Source organism: Dama dama, chromosome 20 (genome assembly GCF_033118175.1).
Source record: "Dama dama isolate Ldn47 chromosome 20, ASM3311817v1, whole genome shotgun sequence".
Classification (NCBI taxonomy): Eukaryota; Metazoa; Chordata; class Mammalia; order Artiodactyla; family Cervidae; genus Dama; species Dama dama.
In genome coordinates, this window is record NC_083700.1 from 52,849,660 (window position 1) to 52,870,382 (window position 20,723).

At 33.4% G+C, this 20,723-nt stretch overlaps 1 protein-coding gene across 5 annotated transcripts in view; it reads right to left on the reverse strand.

Moving 5' to 3' along the window:
- Positions 1–456: 456 nt before the first annotated feature.
- ZNF326 (zinc finger protein 326) overlaps positions 457–20,723 on the reverse strand; it is a 34,450-nt gene continuing 14,183 nt past the window's right edge. For all 5 annotated transcript variants that reach the window (XM_061121418.1, XM_061121417.1, XM_061121420.1 and 2 more), the window contains 7 exons: positions 19,620–19,818; positions 13,761–13,872; positions 11,829–11,976; positions 10,587–10,686; positions 6,673–6,803; positions 5,545–5,640; positions 457–1,632 (listed from right to left, as the gene is read on the reverse strand). In XM_061121418.1, coding sequence (XP_060977401.1) covers positions 1,294–1,632; positions 5,545–5,640; positions 6,673–6,803; positions 10,587–10,686; positions 11,829–11,976; positions 13,761–13,872; positions 19,620–19,818 — 1,125 coding nt within the window. In that variant the 3' untranslated portion in view covers positions 457–1,293. The remainder of the gene's footprint in view (positions 1,633–5,544; positions 5,641–6,672; positions 6,804–10,586; positions 10,687–11,828; positions 11,977–13,760; positions 13,873–19,619; positions 19,819–20,723) is intronic.

The window sequence follows — 20,723 nt, forward strand, 5'->3', positions numbered from 1 at the left end:
TCTTACCAGAGTTAAGATTCAAATAAGAGCAATACTTTTTTCAGTGACACAGTCATTTGAAGACGGACAATCAATCTATCTTCCCCAATGGCTCAGCAGTAAAGAATATGCCTGCAATGCAGCAGACCAGGGTTTGATCCCCAGGTCTGGAAGACTCCCTGGAGGAGGGCATAGCAAACACTCCAGTATTCTTGCCTGGAGAATCCCATGGACTAAGGAGCTTGGTGGGCTACAGTCCATGGGGTCACAAAAAGTCAGACATTACTGAAGCAACTGAAGTGACTGAGCACATAATCTATCAATCTCATCTTCTCTTTTGAGTATGAAGCATATGAGCTATAAAAAGGAGAGAAATATTCAAGAGAGAAATAATTCTTTTTTAAAAAGTGATCGTTTGTTTCTTGGTTCTTCAGCCAAAAGCAGGCATGACAAAAGAATTAACATCACTATGAAAAATTATTTGTATTCAAATGTATTTCCAAGAAGATTTCAAGATCTGACACAGGTACAGAGAAAATGAGTGAATTAAAACAAGTATAAACAGGTCAGTTACAGGCTGATCTCTATTTGAAATATGTTTAAAAATATTTTAATCATACTTTAAAAAACGTGAAATAATTTTTTTCTTTAATTCAAGTCAATTTAATTATCTTAAAACACTCATATACCAAGATGAACTCATATATTAAGGCAAATTCCAATTTTATATAGTCATTTGATCAATTAATTCTGTTTCATTTTAAATTGCTAGTCCAGGGAGAGAAATTTTGTAAAAAACATTTTATTGCTACAAAGGGAAACATGGTCACAAAAAGCCTTTAAGCGTATCTTAACGCAAATTACTATATTCAGTGTCCAATGCGGTAAAAAAATACACAGAGCACAAAATACTTGCCCAACTTATCTCTTCTAGGGTAAGTATTCAAACATTAATGCACACTTGAATATATACTCCCAAGAGCAGCATTTAAGTTCAAATGATTAGAACAGACATATTAACAATACACATCTGTTATCCTCAACACCAATAAAGTAATAAAAATTAAGCTTAAAAATTATACAAACAATTTCTCGAAACTAAGTTAGGTAGCTATAAAAACTAAACTAAAATAGTCTTACCTTCATTTTAGTAAACAAATGCCAAACATTTAGAAATTATATAAAACAAATTGTTAATGCGTGGAATGCATGCAACATGGGTGTTAACTCTCGTATTTTAAACTACTGAAATTCTTACCCTTTTCCACATTGGGACAAAAATTTAAAGCTTCTTTTAAAACTAATACCTTATATTTAATTTTCTTCTGCTTGGTCAACAGAAAAGCTGACAGGCTCTTCCTTTGCTTCTTCTCCCTCCCCTTCCCCTACTCCCTCCCCCTCCCCCTCTCCTTCCCCCTCGGCCCCCACACACCCCTCTCCTTCTATGTCCCCTCCTTCCTCGGTGTCCCCCACTCCCTCCACGCCTCCACCTTCCCCCACTTCCTCCACTTCCTCCACTTCCCCCACTTCCTCCTCTTCTTCCTCCTCTTCCTCCTCTTCTTCCACAGGTTCGTCAATCTTTTCCTCTTCCTCCTCATCTCCTTCTATTTGTTGATCTTGAGAATGATCTTGAATTTCAAAGGGATTCTCACCCTAAACACATGAAAAAAAAGCTTTTAAAAGAGTGCAATAATTTTTTTATCAGTGAAATTTTTATTTGCTATTTGCTATATCATTAAAAATAAATACTATTTGAAACTTAATTTCAACTTATATTAAATCTATTTAGTATTTTTTGAGTATCTATTTCATACCAATGTGGGTATATATATTCCTGAAGTCAGTACTTTATAGTCCATAAAACAAAGCAGATGAAGATTTATGTTCTACTTAATTGTATCAGTATTCAATGCACTACTGTTGCAAGTTCTCTTTAAAAAATTCAAATGAAAATCAGTACGTTTGAAAACTCAAATGAAAATCGGAAACAAATTAAGTATCATGCCTTAGTTTTACTTTAAAAAAGATAAATGTGTAATTCACTAAACATTCACAACTTTAGTATTTTACTTAAATAATTATGTATCTGGATTATGTCTCATAAATTGACATTTATCAGAAGGCTATATTAATTATATAAGAAATACAGAGGCAATGAAGGTCATTAAAACAGGGAAGTATAAGACTGGTGCTACACTTTTAAGATACACTAGGTAGGAAGACGCAGGTTGAGTGGCTATAGCAAGAGAAAAAATATTAGTACTGCGCTACTCTAACAGCCCAGGAAACGAAAGGGTAAAAGTGACACCATTGGCAGAATGGGTAAATTAAGATGGGGAAAAGAAGCAGGTATATACTATATATAATTTGAATTTAAGATGTCTAAATATTTAAAGGGCAACTATAAATTTGCAACTCAGAAGAGGAAAGACTTCAAAGTAAGATATTTAGATTTGTGAATTGCTTGCACAGAGTGAATAGTGAAACCAGGTCTTAAAAAGGATAGCCCAGGGCAGAGCTGAAGGAATGAGAAAAAAAAAAAATGGCTGAGAATAAAGCCTACTGAAAAAGCCTGTACCTGGGGACACAAGTTAGAAAAGGAATACTCAATGCAGAAACCTAGGATTATAGAATATCATCTAGCAAAACAAAGTTTCAAGAATGAATTAACAGATCAACAGTGTTATATGATGCAAATAAGTAACAGTAGAAAACAACCGAAAAAGTTCACCAAAGCTGATAATAATTAAAGCTGAGGAAAGGTACCTGAGGGATTTATTGTACTATCCCCTTAACTTCTGTATGTTTAAAATAACAAACAATAAAATGTTACAAATTTTTATTTGAAAATTAAGTCACTGGTAACCTTAGAAAGAACAGTTTCAAAAGTATAATGTAAATGCAAGTTGGATAGCTATGACTGCCCATAAATGAATCTTCACAATTCCCTCTTAAGCTCTCAAAACACACTGGCCCAGACCCCATACTCCGAGATATCGATTTAATCAAGTACTGAAGCTCTTGCTAAAAGCACAAATGAAATAATTTCAGACCTAAACTTCTTGAATCAAGTGTCCAGGAAAGAAGTTTGGTAATCTGCATATTTAAGAAGCATTTAGAGAGATCTTTATCAGAAAAGTTTGAGAAGCCCCAATTCAGAAGGTCTTACAAGGGGCCTGGGTAGCTTTTAATTGATTTTAACTTCACAGGGGATTCTAATCATATACCTCCTATAGGGAAACACTAGATTAAAGAGCGAATAATATATAGGAAGTAAAGAGCACAATGCAGGGTAAGCTACCTTTTCAAGTATGATGGTAAGAGAAGAGATAAGAAGGGCTAAAGTCTAGGAAACGTTCAGTCATTTTTAGTTTAAGGAACTCATAAACATGTCTTTTTGGGAAAAAGTAGTAAGATAATAAATAGGAAAAAAATCAGATGAAAATAAGGAGATAACTGATGAAACAAGAACTGAGATGAAGCAAAAAAAAAAGAGTATTTTCCTTCACATATAACAATGAGGGAAAAAGATACATGATTCTGAAGTAGAAAGGAGAAAAGTTAGAGTTCACATCCAGTGGTCTTCAATCTCCCTAGAGTGAGAGAAGAGATAAGAATATGGTAAGTGAAGGGAGTAGGAATAAAATCTGGATATGTGAAGAGTGAAAAGTTTGAAACAATCACTACAGGAAGCACATTACATTGATTGATAGCAACTAAAACTCTTGTGAACTGCAGTGAAATCTGGCAAACATAGTACTGGCACAATTCCATGATATTTTTAGCAGGAAAGACAGTAAAGCTAACCATAAATGGCAGAGTTGAGAACTAGTAAGCAGTAGAAAAATTAAGAAAAGAGTTTTAGAATGGCAGCACTGCACTGCTATAAGGGCTGACTGTTGAGTGTCCAGGCCAGAGTGAAGGCAGAACAACATATATAAGTGGAGACCTGGGAGAAACTGATGAAGTGATTATTTCACAGGACAAAGATTTTAAAAGGCATTTTGTCATTCTAAGCACTTAAAGATGGAAGTGTTTTAAAGCCATGACCAGAGCTGATTATGAGCCGAAGTTTTCTGTGGACTCTAGAACAGCAAGAAACAGAGCAGACAGGACTGCTGGACAAAAAAGCCAGACAAAGAGCATCTCTAAGTAATGACACACCAATGCTTCTTGAATTTTAACATGCATATAAATCAACTATGACCTTTTTTTAAAATGAAGATTCTTATTCAATAGACCTGGGTATGAATTGATATTCTACATGTCTAAAGAGCTGCCAGGGTGATTTCAATGCTGCTGATCCTTGGATTGCATGGAGTAACAAGGTTCTAGAAGATTCTCAGTTAAGGTACTTTCTTCACAGTATGCACGTGAGGCAAGATATTCCAACATCTTCCATTCCATGAAGTGACTCTAAAGTGTAGCTTGAAAACCTTACACAGAAATTCTACTTTGTATTCTTTTCTCATTACAAATTACCTTCATACATCTTTAGAAACAACTAACCTCTCAAGTTTATGATATAGCAAGGACAATAAAAATCTAATCTTTCCTAATTTAGCTATGATGCTTTAATCTTTTTGACACCATATCTCCAACAAAATATGATTTCAAATTAGGGCTGTATTCACCTTTTAAAAATGGTGTCAAGAGTGCAGTAAACAGTGCCAAATAGAATAATCAGAAAATAGGGCCTTCTAGAACAAGCAGAAAGAACTGAGATTTATTCAGCTTGGAAGTCATCTGGTTGAGGAATAATATGTAAAGAAGGATCACTGGAATAATATATGGTAAAAATCCTGAGAAGCAGTAGGCCAGGTATACCTACCTAATTGTTCACCTCTGAGTTTCCTAACAGAAGCAAACCTCCTTTCTTCTGGTCTTGTTACACTATGAGCAGGAGCTTTGTTTCTAAAGCAAAATATCTGAACTTCCTGCTTTCCCTCCAAGTGTTACCCAGGAATGGCTTACCCAGTTGGTATGCTCAGAAGAAGAAATACCAATTGGATAGGTCATTCCTCTTTGGAATTCCCCTTCACTAGGAACACCCAAAAGAGGGGACAGAAGGGGTTCACTTGGGCATCAAGGCCCTCTTTTTTGTCTTCTAAGCAACAGAAAGGGTGCATTCTAGTCTGCTCTGTCATGGGGTCGACTAGGTCAATCCTACTGCTGTCCAGCTGAAGCGGTCACAGAAGCTGGAGAGAGGTAAGTGAAATACTAGGAGTGAAATACTAGAAAGTCCACAATAACTATCTAAGACATATCATCCAAGTCACCCTTTTTAAAAAAAATCAAGATAAAGCTGACATTTGGGTCTTCTATCAAGACTCTTGGGTATCTCTCAAATGACCTAGAGCTAGGAAGGGAAAGAGAAAGGAATGGCGTCTTGCTCCCTCCCCCAACAAATCCCAATAATTAGGAAAACAGACATTTTACCTGTAGGTACGATATCAAATAAAATTGCCTAATTTTGTACTATATTAAATATCACAAAGAGTTACCATGCTATATTTAACTGTTACAACACTACAATATAACCCAGTTTTTGCTCTAAAGTCTTACCTTAATAAAACGTTCGTATCGTGCTTTCACTATTGGATTATTTAAAATGCTTGTAGCAGTCAAGACACTCTCTCTTTTTATTTGTTCCTTATAAGCCTATGAAAAACAGAACACACTGAGACACTTGCAAACGATGCCATGAAAAAATTTTCCTTAATTAAAATGACTGCATGCTCAAATTTTTAGAATTAAATGATTTAATTTCTGTCAAGTAAAGCTATAGAACAACAAAAGCTATTGTGATTACAATCCAAATGATCTATGAATTAAAACAATGAAGATTCAAAAAGCCAGTGAACTTCAACAAAAACACCCAGTCACTAAATACTCTTTAAGTCTAGGTCTACTAAACAGTTGTTTTCTCTCCTATCTATTCTGAAGCTACCTTCCCCAGCCCCAGCTACTCCAACTATTAATTTTCATGCTATCAAACTTAAGTCTTTAATACTTGAATTTTTACATTTGCTTTTCAAATAAATTTCTCACAAAATAAATATTTTTATTTGAAATAAATTTGACTAAATAAAACTAACCAACACAGGAGCAAAATAACACTAATCAAGAAGAAAAGAGTAAGTTTCCTAGAATTTCTGAGTAAATTCTACTAAAAATGTAACAATAGAAAGTAACTGGCTTTTTATTTTTCCCAGTCATCAAAAAACAAGTCTTTCTTTTTTGTTTTAAAATACACAAACACACACTCATAAAACAATTTTGCACCACCTTTAAAAAATGTTAACAATAAAAACAGCAGTTCAATAACAGCTATGATTTCGTGAATATATACTATGTGCCATGTACTACTTCAGATGCCTTTTACATTTTAATTAAACTAATCCTTAATCAATCACATAAGATGTATCCATCCTCATTTTATAGATAAGGAAACTCAGACAAAGAAAAGTTTATTACTTGCTTAACATATGTATGTACTGAACCAGGATTCACAGAAGTCTTGCTCTGGAGCCCACAATACTACACTGACTCTCTAAGCATCTTTATAGTAAGTCACTCATGAGATTAATTGGATTGTACACAAGTAGGTAGGTGTGAAACAATAGCCCTTAAAAGGCAATAAGGGATTAAATAAATAATTCAATGACTTCATTAAGGTAGATTAAAACTGACCTGCTTTCCTTTGATATGATCAGGAGATTTTAAGTGCTGCTGAACTGAACTATGTAAAGCAGGGATATACACACTGCAAGCACTGCAGTGAACAGTCTCTACTTTCATCATGTGATCATCTGCAGTAACACCTACAAAAGAAATGCAACTATTAATAAGAAAAGCAATGATTCATATACTTCTGACAAATATGTTTTCACTGTTTCATTTCCATTATGATTTATACTCCTTCTTCCAAAAAAACTGATCAGAGTATATAGGTTGAGTTCTTCTACCGAATCTCATAAATCTGCAAACATAGATTAAAAACAATACAGATAATTATTTGTTTTCATACTTTATTCAAGATTCCACATGGTATTTAGTTGCACTGAGCAGCTTCAGAATGCATGCAACAAAACCTGATAAATTCTCTCTTCATTTTTGTTACAAATATTTTCCATGTTATGGCTGCTTAGATACACACATCAATTAAAAGTGGACATTTAATTTCTAAATACATGAGGTTTTTAAAGTATCTTTGATATTCTCATTTTGACATTAATTTCTCATTTAAATGCTTTCTTCTCTACAATCATCACCTGTGTTTTTTCAGTCTGTGAACTTTATTGAGGCTTTCAATAGCTAAGTCAAAGATCTCTCTTGGTAAATGTCACATTGCACTTTAAAATATGTGGGTTAGTTTTCAAGTGTCTTTTGATATTGATTTCTGACATAACTCCACAGTGATTCTAATGTAACTCCACAGTGATAGGAGAACAGACTAGGATTTCAATACCTCTAGACCATGACATTTTTACACCTTGTTTTATGTCCTTGGATATGTTTCAATGTCTCCTGGTTTACAGTCTACGGGAACTTGAAAAGAATTTGTGTCCTGCTGTTACGTGAAAATTGCATAAATCTTAATTACGTTGAATTGGTTCATTGGGCTTTTCAAGTCTACTATATCATTCTAATTTTCTACCTACTCATTCTATTAATATTTGAGAGCTTGATATTGAAACAGAAACCAAAAAATCTTAATTTATCTACTTGAGAAAAATAATTGTAATATATAGTGGAACTATGTATAATTTTGCTCTGTATTTTACAAGTCTCCTGTAAATGTGTATTATACTTTTATAATTTAAAAAATAAAGTTAAAAAACTATGTGGATAAAAGATTAAAATTATAAAGTATAACTACATTATATTTCCTACTTATCTTATACAATGATGTTCTGAGGCCTGTTAAGTTCAACCCCCAAAAATATAATATAAAAATGTTGATTCTGTAGTAAAATAAGAATTTTCATGCTTATGAATGTGGGTTGGTAGAAACGGGAAAAATAAGTCAAAATTGGATTCATAAAGGCCAAAAATATATGTTAGATCTTAAAAATGGTGATTGAGGGTTATTACAAGTGAAGGCTACTTTATATGTTTTTAAAACCTATTTTATTTGTTGATTTCTACACAACTCAATAGGAAAAAAAAAAAAACAGCTTTGGCTCCCAGGCTTATCACTGTATCTCTGGTTCCTTGGAACAGTGCCAGCCACATAATAGGACTTTAGTAAATATGTTAAATTAGTAAGTTACATGTATGTTCACAGGAATTTTCTTTAAATGCTGCATATGAAAAACTAACACACCAATTTCCTTAGAATTATATCATTTTTAAAGAATCATGTATTTTTTTATGTTGAGAAAAACTGATTTGGCTCTTCCTTCAGCAATTGAATTTATCATGACATTTGATTAAGAAAACAATAGATAACATGCAGCTTCAACTAAATAAAAAGATCTGCATGATCTTTCACATTTCATTCCTGAAGTAATACTGTAAGGTACTATACGGTGATCATCTGTATCTGCTGGTTCCAGGTCTGCAGATTCAACCAACCATGGACAGAAAATATTAAAAAAAAAAAAAAACTTCTAAAAAGTTCCAAAAAATCAAAACTCCACCCTGACAATTATTTACATTAAGTATCATAAGGAATCTAGAGATGATATAAGAAATATGGCAAAAAAAAAAAGAAAAGAAATATGGCAGAAACAACACAATACTGTAATTACTCTCCAATCAAAAATAAATAAATTTAAAATAAAATTGAAGAAAATATCCAAAAAATTAAGTATATAAGAAGACATGCATGGTTTATATGCAAATACTACACCCATTTTATATAAGGGACTTGAGCATCACAGATTTTGGTATCTGCAGGAAGGTCCTAGAACCAACCTCCGTCAGACCCAGAGAGACAGCTGTCTATGCAAAGGAAAGATCTAAGAGAAAATGGCCCTTTCTGGGAGCTACAAGTAATTCAATATGGCTGGGGCACAAACTAAAGAAGGAACAAAAGGGAAAATAAACAGGGCCAAGATCATGAAGAGCTTTGTTTGCCATGCCTAGGAATTTGAACTTTATTCTGTGGAGGATGCGGAAGCCACTTTATTACTTGAATTCTTCAAGTAATAAAATCACGTAGTAGAATAAGAGATAAGACTGAAAGGAGGGACACTCGTTAGAAAAATAGAACTCATAAAGATTTTAACAAATTCAGTATTTAAAAAAGACGTAAAGAAAACAGACTTGGTACATATTCAAAAGATAGAATCGACAGAACAAAATACTACAGACATAGTAGTATGTCTACATACATTTACATAAAGCAAATCTAAGTACTAACATTAACTTCACAGTTCTGGCATTGATGGGGCCACTTTCCAAGATAAATGAAGAAGATACCTGTTAAGTTTTGTCTTGTTTTCTTCATGGGGTGGGGGATGCTCAAGGGAAGGATAAATTTTTTTTTAGTATGTTCAATTTGTGAGACTGCTGAAGAGAGATGTCAGTAAGCAGTTAGATGTAGGAGACTGGAGTTCAGAAGAGAGATCTGTGCTGAAGATATAGATCTGTAAGTAATCAACATATAGATGTTGATTTAAATCCTGTATATAAATTAATTCATCAGGAAGAAATATAAAGAGAGAAGTTAATGGGACTGACAGAATACTTTTTGAAAAATATCAACTTCTAAAAGCTTAGCAGAGAAAGAAAAGCACAAAGAGGAAAAACGACAAGGGAGTAAAGAGAGGCAGTGAGCACCACAGAAACCAAGGGAGGAAACAGATTCATAAATAACAGAGTTATCAGTGGGAAATGCTGCTGAATAAAACTGCAGTTGGTGTTGGTATCCTCCATCATAGCAGCTCCAGTACACTAATGATGGCAGAAACTTGCCCACTGTGGGTAAAGCAGTAAGTGAGACTGAAGAAACAGAAACCAGTGTGGACTATGCTTAGAGAAGTGAGGGTGTCTAAAAGGAAAAGCAGGTTCTAGAGGAATTAGTGTCTATGTTTTTCTATTCTTTTTCTTTAGGTCTTTTTTAATTTGTTTGTTTGTTTAAGTAAGTGTATAGGCTTCAGAGACAGAATCAAAAGACCAAGAAAGATTGAAAAACAGAAGAGAAGAATTCACAATTTGAGCAGAAGTCTTTAAGGAGATGAGAAGGAATAAGAGAAATACATGACATATAGAAGTACAGGCAGCCCTCTGTATCCATGGCTTCTCCATCTACACATAGTGGAAAACCAACTATGGGCCTTGAGTATCTGCATATTCTGATACCTCAAGCAGGTCCTGAAACCTCTCTCTCTCAGATACCTAGGGATGACTGTATCTTCCAGTAGAGGCAAAGCTGATACTTCCTCTATGAAGGAAATGAAGCGAAAGACGTTAAGAGAAGGTAGTGATAAACTTGTAAGCATGAGAACAGAAATCAAAGAAGTTCATTTCTGATAATCCACTCAGGCCTACCATACATGACTACGTACTATATCACTCTAACGGACATCACTTACACTGACATAGTTTATGGTATATAAAATATATATGCAAATTTCTAAATCAATTTGTTAACTTACCTTCCATAACATCCTTTTCTACTATTTTGACCGCCTCTGTTTGATTATTTGTCTGTTGCTTACGAATAGATGTTTTCTTAAATTTATTTACCATACATTCCTAGAAAACAAAATAGAAAGAATCCAAAAACTTTTTAGTGAGTACGTAGTATAGGCCCAGCACCATGCTTGGCCTATGAAAAATAACAGTACCTGTTATATAAGAACTAGTAAATGTTTTCAAGGAGCTTATAATCTAATTGAAAAGACTATAATGAAGTACCAGGAAACTACAAAAAGTATTTACTTTTCAAGATGTATTAATATTTTAGGCATATATTATAGAGAGAGAGAGATCAAAGGCAGCTGGAATAGGCAAGAGATCTCAGAGCAAGTGAATACTTAAGTCCTAAATGACAGGAACCAGTTAAACAAAATTACAGAAAGAAATTTAATTAAGGTACACAATTCTCCAAGGATACAGAGGATACAGGATCTCTGTACTTCTAACCTTCTAACAATTCCATCTCTTTTGCCCAAATTAATTGCAAGTACAGTTAGCAGTCCAGCTCCAGTCCTGGCCCAAACTATCCTCCCCTTCTCCAAGTCACTTCTACGTACACTATCACTCAGGGCTCTCTACTTGATAGTGTCATCTGTGTGTGTGTGTGATTTCCAATTACTGTTAGTTCACCAAAGGGAATGTCTGTGTCTTCAGTGTCTTCAGGTGCTGTGCCTGAATAGCACCTACTCTTAAGTATTCAAGAAAAACTACTGAACTGGTGACCACATTCTGATAAAGGACGCTAAACAAACATCAGGCTCTCTGGCTCTGAATTCAATTCAGACTTCCATTTATTTAAAGTCACTAAACTGCTCTGAGCATAATCTTTTAGGATAAAGACAAATTGGTATAAGGTTGAAATGAAATATGAAGAAAATTACCCAGCACACCACCAGGTACATAGAAGACTGTTAATAGACGATAGCTGATTTGATATCAATAAACAGTGTTAAAGGAATTTTCCTGACACATCTATCAGAAACTTCTGTAAAAAATGTAAAATGTACTCTCAAATCACAAATCTACAATCTATGAAAGAGGAATTCACATCTACTTCTAAGCTAATTTTAAGACAACTTTTTTTAAGCGAACAGTAAATTAAATTCTTAGAAACATAAAACAGGAGAAATATGGGTAATGATGAAAATATAAGAAATTCAAATGTCTGATCCAGTGCCTCTCCAAAAATAACTACTTACATGCAAAAACTCCATAACTACTTTATCAAATTTGGTTTGTTTTTGAATATGATCTAATGTTTCCTGGTGTGAAGGACTTTCCAGATGAAGTTCAATATCTTTTTCTTCAAATGTTCGAAATTTACAAAATGAACATGTGAATGCCATTCTGTAAAGGGAAAAAAAATTTTTTCTTTAAATATTACCTTATTTACTTAGAAAGCATTCATAAGACTACACCATGAAATCAATTTTACCAGCATAAATGATTTCCTCTCTTCCAAGTAATGGTTGATTTAAACTTAGCTCAAGTCAGAAAAAAAATAGCATTTAAGTACCTGTCTGGACAACACTGTCATCATACTAATTGTTATTTCTGGACCACACTGGAGCTACTGAGCATGAAAAACAGAATCAGTGGATCTATTTCATCTAACCCTAACTATCCACTTCAAGTCTAGATCAGAAAGCCAAAGCAAACTTCAAGCAGTATCAAGTTCCAAAGTTCCACTAACATTACACTCTTCTATCTTCAAGCTTCCAAATCACTGAAGTAGAAACAAAGGTAGGTAGGACACCAGAAAACCATAATTCACTCTATGAGAGCTCTTAGATGATCAAAAATCACTTCAGATGTCTAACAGGCCTGAACTGGACATAAGCACTCATTGAAAAGCTCAAGAGTCACTCCAGAATGAATTTAATTATTCTTACCTCATGTATCCCTGTTACTTCCTTTTCTTCAAATTATGACAATAGTCTCCTAATGGGTTTCTTTATCTTGAGTCTCCATTTTCCAACTAATTCCTTAGAGCACTATTATATTTATTTTCCTGAGTAAGAGTATAGAATCTGAAATCTACTGCTGGGTTTATTTCTTAGCACACTTAAGTGACTTTAGGCAACTTAAATTCCCTAGGCCTTAGTTTTCTAATCTTAACAAGGTGAGAACTCTCATAGACCATCCTCATATTTCGGTCTTCCAAATGGTTGGGGATGTGGAGGCTGGGTAGAGGGGGTGGTGATCCTAGAATCAATTCACTGTGCATATCAAGGGATGACTATAAATATCAAAAAATCAAAATCATTCCTATATATCTTTGATCAATCCTTTTCATTTGACTCTCGGGAATTTTTTCACATCCCAATTAATTTATCTGCCTTTTCTAGCAAACATGTTTAGGTATTTTTTTGTTTTATTTGATGCTTAAACATAGTATTGTATTGATTCTAAGACATGTTTTTCCTGATTCCATTTCTGAAATCAGTCTGTATCATAAAATTAATGAAACATCACAATCTCTTTTGGCCAGATGGATTACTGCTGTGCACACAGAAAAACCAGGAATTCTAGTTGTAAAATCTATATAGAGTGATTGTCAGTGGCTTGAAAGTCTCAAGGACAATGATAAAGCCTTCTTTTAGACCTTGAGGAGCAAACAGCTATGGAAGAGGTGGACAGTAGCAAACTGAATATATCTGTCAATATCCTTGAGACAGGTATCAAACATAGGCTAACTCTACATAACTGTAAAACCAGGTTAAAATACCAACAGTGGTTTTTTTTAAAATACAATCTTTTTTAAAATTTTATTTATAAAATCTTTTAAAAAATATAACATTGTATAAGTTTAAGATGTACAACATAATTATTTGATGTATGTATATATTATAAAATGATGAGCACGATGAGTTTAGTTAATGTCCAGCACCTCACTAGTTCTAATTTTTTTCTTGTGATGAGAACCTTGAAGATCTACTCTCTTAGCAATTTCAAATATATAATACAGTATTATTAACAACAGTCATCATCGGGTACAATATATCCCCAGAACTTATTTATCATATAATGAAGTCTGTACCTTTTGGCCATCTTTACTCAATTTTCCCACCCTCAAATCCTGGAAACAGTTTCTTAATGAGTCCAGTTTTCTGACTCTACTAAGCACAAACCTGTATCCATCTCCGTACTTCTCACTGTTTTTTTCTCTTCTTCGTCTTTGTTTCTCTCGCCGAGCTTCAATTCGCCGCTTTTCTTCTTCTTCATTTTTAGGATCAGTTTTTGCTAGAAAATTAGACAAAAAAGTTAAAACTAAAAATCACTTCTCCATTCTCCCTTTCCAGTCCCCAATTCATAAACTACAGATGATTTATTTGGTGGTCATTATCTAAACTGAACTCACCAGAAAAATCAGAGTTTGAGATTACTCAGTATTTCTGAAACTTCATTCACATGAATACCATCACCATAAATTTTGTCTATTTACTTCTCACCTATGTTTATTATTTGCTACATTATTTTTCTCTAGATCCACTCATTTTTTCTTATCCTCATTTTAAGCAATAATATCCATATTACCTAAAATAATTTTGAATTATCACACCTTGGGAAACATTTGACAAATAACCCAACCTTGCATGAAAGTGGAAAAACAATGAGCACTAGAAAGAGAGCCTTGGATGCAAAAACTCATTTATTATAAAGCTCTCTTAAAAATTCTTAAAATAAAAAAAAAATTCTTAAAATAAATAAACGCTAAAAGCAGGTTCTTCCTCTTTTTCTCAAAACATGTCTTAATGTGAATACACAAAATGTACTAGTTTAGCCATTTCAAAGTGTACAATTTAGTGACATTAAGTTTATCACAAGATCATGCAACCATCACCACTATTTAGCTCCAGAACTTTTTAATCACTCCAAAGAGAAGTCACTAAAGCACCTGGCAAAACTACTAATCTGCTTTCTGTCTCTACAGATTTTAATATCCTGGATATTGCATATAAAAGGATACAGTATGTGGCCTTTTTTGTCTGGTTTCTTTTATTTAGCATAATGTTTTCAAGGCTCTTCCATGTGTTGTACCATGTATTAGTACCTCCTTCCTTTTTAAAGCTCAATAATATTTCACGGTGCAAATACATCACATTGCCTTTTCACTCATTCATCTACTGATGAACGTGTGGATTGTTTCAACCTTTTGACAACTGTGAATAATGCTGCTATGAACATTTGTATCCAAGTTTTTGTTTGAATACTTCTTTTCAGTTCTTTGAAGTACATATCTAGAAATGGAATTGTTGCTTCAAATGGTCAGTCTACGTATAATCATTAGAGGAACCACCAAACTGTTCCCCACAACAGCCACACCATTTTACATTCTCATAGTAATGTATAAGGGTTCTAATTTCCCCACAGTCATCACTTGTTATTTTCTTTTTTTTTTAAGACCATCAATTTCACGTGTGATAGGAAGTGATATTTCATTGTATTTAAAAAAAAAAAATGTTCTTTCTTATAATATAGTTAATTTTAGACTTAAAAAACTCATCTGCCCTCAAACTTTTCCTTTTATACACTGTTTATCCTTTTGGATTACCTTCGGCAAAATATCTAATACAAAATCATGAACACCTGGGGATTCATGAACTTAACAATAAACAAATATTAAGTATCTGCTATGCATACAGCAGGATGTTTCAAAACTGTATAAAATCCATACCTTAAAATTCAATATCTAGATTATCCTTCATCATTTTATAAGAGGTTAAACATACATTCCTATTTTATTAACCATTTTCAATATCCTCTTTCAGTTTCCATTAAACCCTCCCTCTATGAAAAAAATTGGTCGCATATGACCTTAAACTAGAAGCAATTTCATTTTCCTTTTACTGAAAATCAGTAAAAGGAATAAGTAATCAGCTAAAGCTGATATACACTATACCTCTATCCAAATGACTGAATATGATTCCTTTCCTACTGCATTTCAACAAATCATACAGTCTATATATTATAGCATAGCAAGATTTCTTATTCCTGAATACTCAGTGGTTATCGTTCAGAATGCCCACCTCATGCCTGACAGTGAAAGCCTGATTTGACTACAGAATTTTGGTTTCATTCTTAAATACTACACTACTCTCAAGTTTTGTTAAAAAGAAAAAAAAAGTTAAGTCACATATATCTGCTTTAGTGACAAATAAGTATCTATATCAAACTTTGTATTATTTAACTAAACCTGCAAAAATCTATCCCAAGATCAACTGAATTGCCTATTCTAGTAATATTTAGAGTACACAATTCAGTAAATAACAATCCACCAAGTAACAGTATAAAACTTATTCCTACTAAGACATACTCTATAATCAGGTTTCTAGAATTTCAGAATATTGCTATTTTTTACTAAATAATATAGATGTCCAATGCAAAGCATTTCCTGCAAAGCAGGAAAGTAGATTTAAAAATACTATTTAAAGTGTTACTGAGTTTTGGATTATAATTCATAATTTTGAGGAAAAAATCCAATATTTGCAATTTCAAATATCATATTTTTGATAAGATATATTATAATGTCTGTAATGTAATTATTTTTAAAAAGTTGTTTTAAATAAGGATAATATAATACAAAGTAATACAAAGTAATTTTCCATTACAATCACATGGAGCTTTACCTGAAGGGTCTCCAGATTAAGAGTTGCCCTGAATAAACCCTGGCTTTGCCAGCTGTTTGACCCAGGCAGCAAATTTATGTTCTGTTCCTGTTTTTTCAGCTGCAGAGGGTCTGGTACACCACCTGCACCTGGGCAGGCTGACATGAGAATTGCATAAACAATGCCTGTTATGCCCTTTAACACACCGCTGCCTAGTGTGCAATAAGCATGCAGTTAAGTGCTAGTTTACTAACAATTGGTACAATCCTTTTGTCAAGTTGGATACATGTATTCATCCTGAGGTGATTTAAATAGAAATGAAATTCAAAGAACAAAACAAATACACTGTCAGTATCCAAAAATATATAAAAAACCTGTTTTAAAGTAGGACTTATCTAGGCCTCCTTGCTTCTTTCTTAAATAATTACCCTCTTTCTTAAATAATTATTTGAAGGCTATCATGACTTGTTTAGTACCTCCAACATCAAAGGAAGTAATAAATTCATCTTAACAATGTATCTTATTTTTTAAACTGGATGCAAAGATTTTTAAAAATTAGATCACAAAAATTTGAAATATTCATTCATTACGATGATCTTCACCTTGCCCAGTCCCAACAATAATAGGTAATCCAACATTAATTCTAAAGAGAGAAATTTTTAATCCCTTGTAATGTCACCTAATTTGGAAAGATAAAATACTTTTCAATCATCAAGGCAAATATAAAATAAATATAAAAAACAAAACATAATTCAGTGTACAGTCAAAAATAGGTATAGTATCTGTTGTATAATATTTGCTATAATGTTTTCACAAAGAATGCTGAAAAAGACATTTCCTTACCTTTTATTTATGTATATTCTTGACAATCTATTTTGATCAAATGCACTTGATTTCATTTAGAGATATATTACAAAGTTAAATAAAATACAGTAACAGAGAATGTAACAATAATCCGGCTCAAATGTTTAAGATTTATTAAGACATAATTCACATATCATATGATTCACCCTTTTTGAAGTATGTAATCCAATGCTTTTCAGAACATTCAGATATGTGCAAACATCACCTTAATCAACTCTAGAACATTTTCATCACCTCACAAAGAAATCTGGTATCCTGTTATTTATTACTCCCTATACACCCCCACAGCCCAAAGCAACCACTAATCTACTTTCTAACCCTATAGATTTCTGTATTCTAGACTTTCAAATGAAAAGAATCATATATGTGGACTTTTGTGACTAGTTTCTTCCATTTTATTAACCTTTTCAAGGTTCATTAAAGTTGTACCATGTAACGGTAGTTCATCTTAAGGCTGGAAAATATTCTACTCTATGGACAAACCACATTTTGTTTAACCATTCATCCACTGATGAGCATTTGGGTTGTTTATACCTCTGGCTACTATGAATAATGATGTTATGCGTATCTGTACATAAATTTTTGTGTAGACATGTTTTCATATTTCTTGATACATACCTAAGAGTGGAACTACTGGATCATATGGTAATTTGTTTAATCATTTGAGGAACTGTTTTCAAAAGTGCCTGGACCATTTCACATTCCCACCAAAGGTATATGAAGATTTCTCCACATCCTTGCTAAGGCCTGTTATTATCTTTTCGATTCTATTCATTCAGATAAGTAAAAGTGATCAATCTCACAAGGTCTTGATTTTATTTCCCTGCTAACTGTTGAGCACTTTTTCATGGGCTTATTGGCTATCTGTATATCTTTTGGGGGGAAAAAATGTCTGTTCAGTTGTTTTTTTCAAATGGGCTATTTGTCTTTTTATTGAATTAAAAAATTCTATATATTCTAGATACAAGTCTCTTAGAGGTGTAATTTGCAAATGTTCTCTCCTTCTCTGTGAGCTATCTTTTCACTTTTTTAATGTGTCCTCTGAAGCACAAAAGTTTTTAATTTTGATAAAATCCAGTTTCACTGTTGTTTGGTCACTAAGTTGTGTCCAACTCTTTTGCAACTCTGGACTATTGCCATCAGGCTCCTTTGTTCACGGAATTTCCCAGGCAAGAATACTGAAGTGGGTTGCCATTTTTCTTCTCCAGGGGATCTTCCTGACCTAGGGATCAAACCTGCGTCTCCTGCACTGGCAGGCGGATTCTTTAGCTGAGCCACCAGGGAAGCCCAAAGTCCAATTTACCTGTTTTTCATTTGGTTGCTCTTTTAGTATCAGATGAATTTCTTGCCACATCCAAAGTCATGAAGACTTACTCTTGTTGTCTTCTGAGAGTTTTAGAGTTCTAGCCCTTGCATTTAGTTGCTGTATGTTAGTTTGTGCATGTGGCTATCCAGTTGTTCCAGCGGTGTTTGTGGAAAAGACTATTCTCTCCTCACTAAATAATTTTGACATCCTGGCTAAAAAAAAAACATTTTACCATAGATTTATGAGTTCCTCTCTGGACTCTCAATTCTATTCCATTGATCTACATGTCTGTCCGTGTGCCGGTACCACTCTGTCTTGATTACTGTGGCTTTGTAGTTAAGTTTTGAAATCATGAAGCAGTAGTCTTTCTGTTTCCTTCTTTTTTTTAGGATTGTTTGGCTATTGTAGGTTCCTTGCAATTCCCTATTAATTTTTGAATCAATTTGTCAAATTTTTGCAAATAAGTCAGGTGACATTCTGACAGGGATTGGGCCGAATCAGTAGAGCAGTCTGGGGAGTGTTACCATCTTAACATTAAGTCTTCTGATATGTGAACATTTATTTAGTATCCCATTTATTTAGATCTTCTTTAATTTCTTTTAACAATGTTTTATAGTTTTCAAAGTATAAGTTTTTTATTCTTTTGTTAAATTTATTCCTGAGTATTTAATTATTGATGCTACCATGAACTGTTTTCTTAATTTCACTTTCAGACTGGCTCTTAATTTTTAACAATGTAAAAATGGAAGTATGATTATCTCTAAGAATAACGTCCAGAAGACAAAAGGCAAATTAATTTTCTAGAATACATAGCTTTTCCTGGCACCAAGGACAATAAAAAATTTCTTGCCTTTGACCTCATGCAGGAGATTCTATGTAATGTAACATACCACTTCCTCAATAATTATCCAACAATAAATATAACACCCAAGAAAGGAATCCAAATCAAAATAATGTGTAAGATCTTTGTAAAAATATAGATGTTCTGGTTCCACCCTAAATCAAGATTAAGGGAAAACGGGTGAATCAGGGTATGTGAATTTATAAATATCTTTTGGTAATTTTGATAGGGCAACTGCAGATCTAATTTCTACAACTGTAATTATTATACAATTTGTCTACATAAACATTAAAAAATTATTTAAATGCACTGAGTTAAAAAAAATAATGTAAACTGCCTTGAACCACAGCAATTATGTTTTCCAACTTACTGGGTGATTTGCTGAGGCTCATCTTCTCCACAGGTTTTGCTAGCTTGGGTTTCTTGATAAAGGTTCCACCAGGCTTATTAAATGGTTGCATCATTTTTCTCTTTATTCCTCTTGCAGCAGCAACTGTCACATTGGTGGGTTTGTTTTGATAGTCAACAACAATTCCAGGTCTATGAATGCTTCCAAAATCACTCATATGCTGCAAATTTGTGAAATCAAAAAATATTAGCACAATATCCAAGGAAAAAGTATGAATTCATATATAAATTACATTTTATCTATCTAGAATTTTTCACCTGAAAATTCCTCAGAATGTAACTAAATTTTACAAGTCCACTCTAAATACACTGAAAAACTGTAAATTATTACAGGAACTCAAATCCAGTGAATCAGTATTTTTATTTCCAGAAGAACAAATATGGATATTTCCTATTGTTTGAGTCTTCTGATTCAAAATTACTTGAGATTATAAACAACGTTATGTGCCTGTCAGAATATTACCACTTGTACAACTCTCTGACAACTCCTCTTCAGAGTTCCTAATCGATGTTTTCCCATGAAAAGACCTTAAAAGAAATCTTTACTCTACTAAAACCTGGCTTAAAACTAAGATACACAAAGAAGACCATATCTGAAGTTTGAAGTTAAAAAAGATCCAGAAATGATTTAGGATTTCTCCCTGTTGAAAAAGGGATGAGAAGGCGAGATGGAACATTAGTATGAAATAGGAGAGTTAAAGCATAACCATGCATCAACTTCCAAGACACACTTCAGATAAAGAATTGCATCTGACGTTCCATTCACATTCTTACCTAGAGAAACATATTCTCACCCAGAAGCCCAAGAAGCAAAAGTTTACAGACGAAGAGTCATGCAACCAAACGACTCTTTGTGTCCTCTCTTCTCGTCGTTAACAAAACCCACTACACCAAGAAGCCACATGTTCATACAAATTTATCCTACTAACCTCACTTTTAGAAGATAAAGATTGAGGAGTAATCTGAAGAGAAGAATCCAATGGGAATTGTACAAGTGAAGATTAAAAAGGAAAGACCTATTGGTTCATCTGTTTCATTAACAGGAAGAAAGAAAGAAAAGTCCACT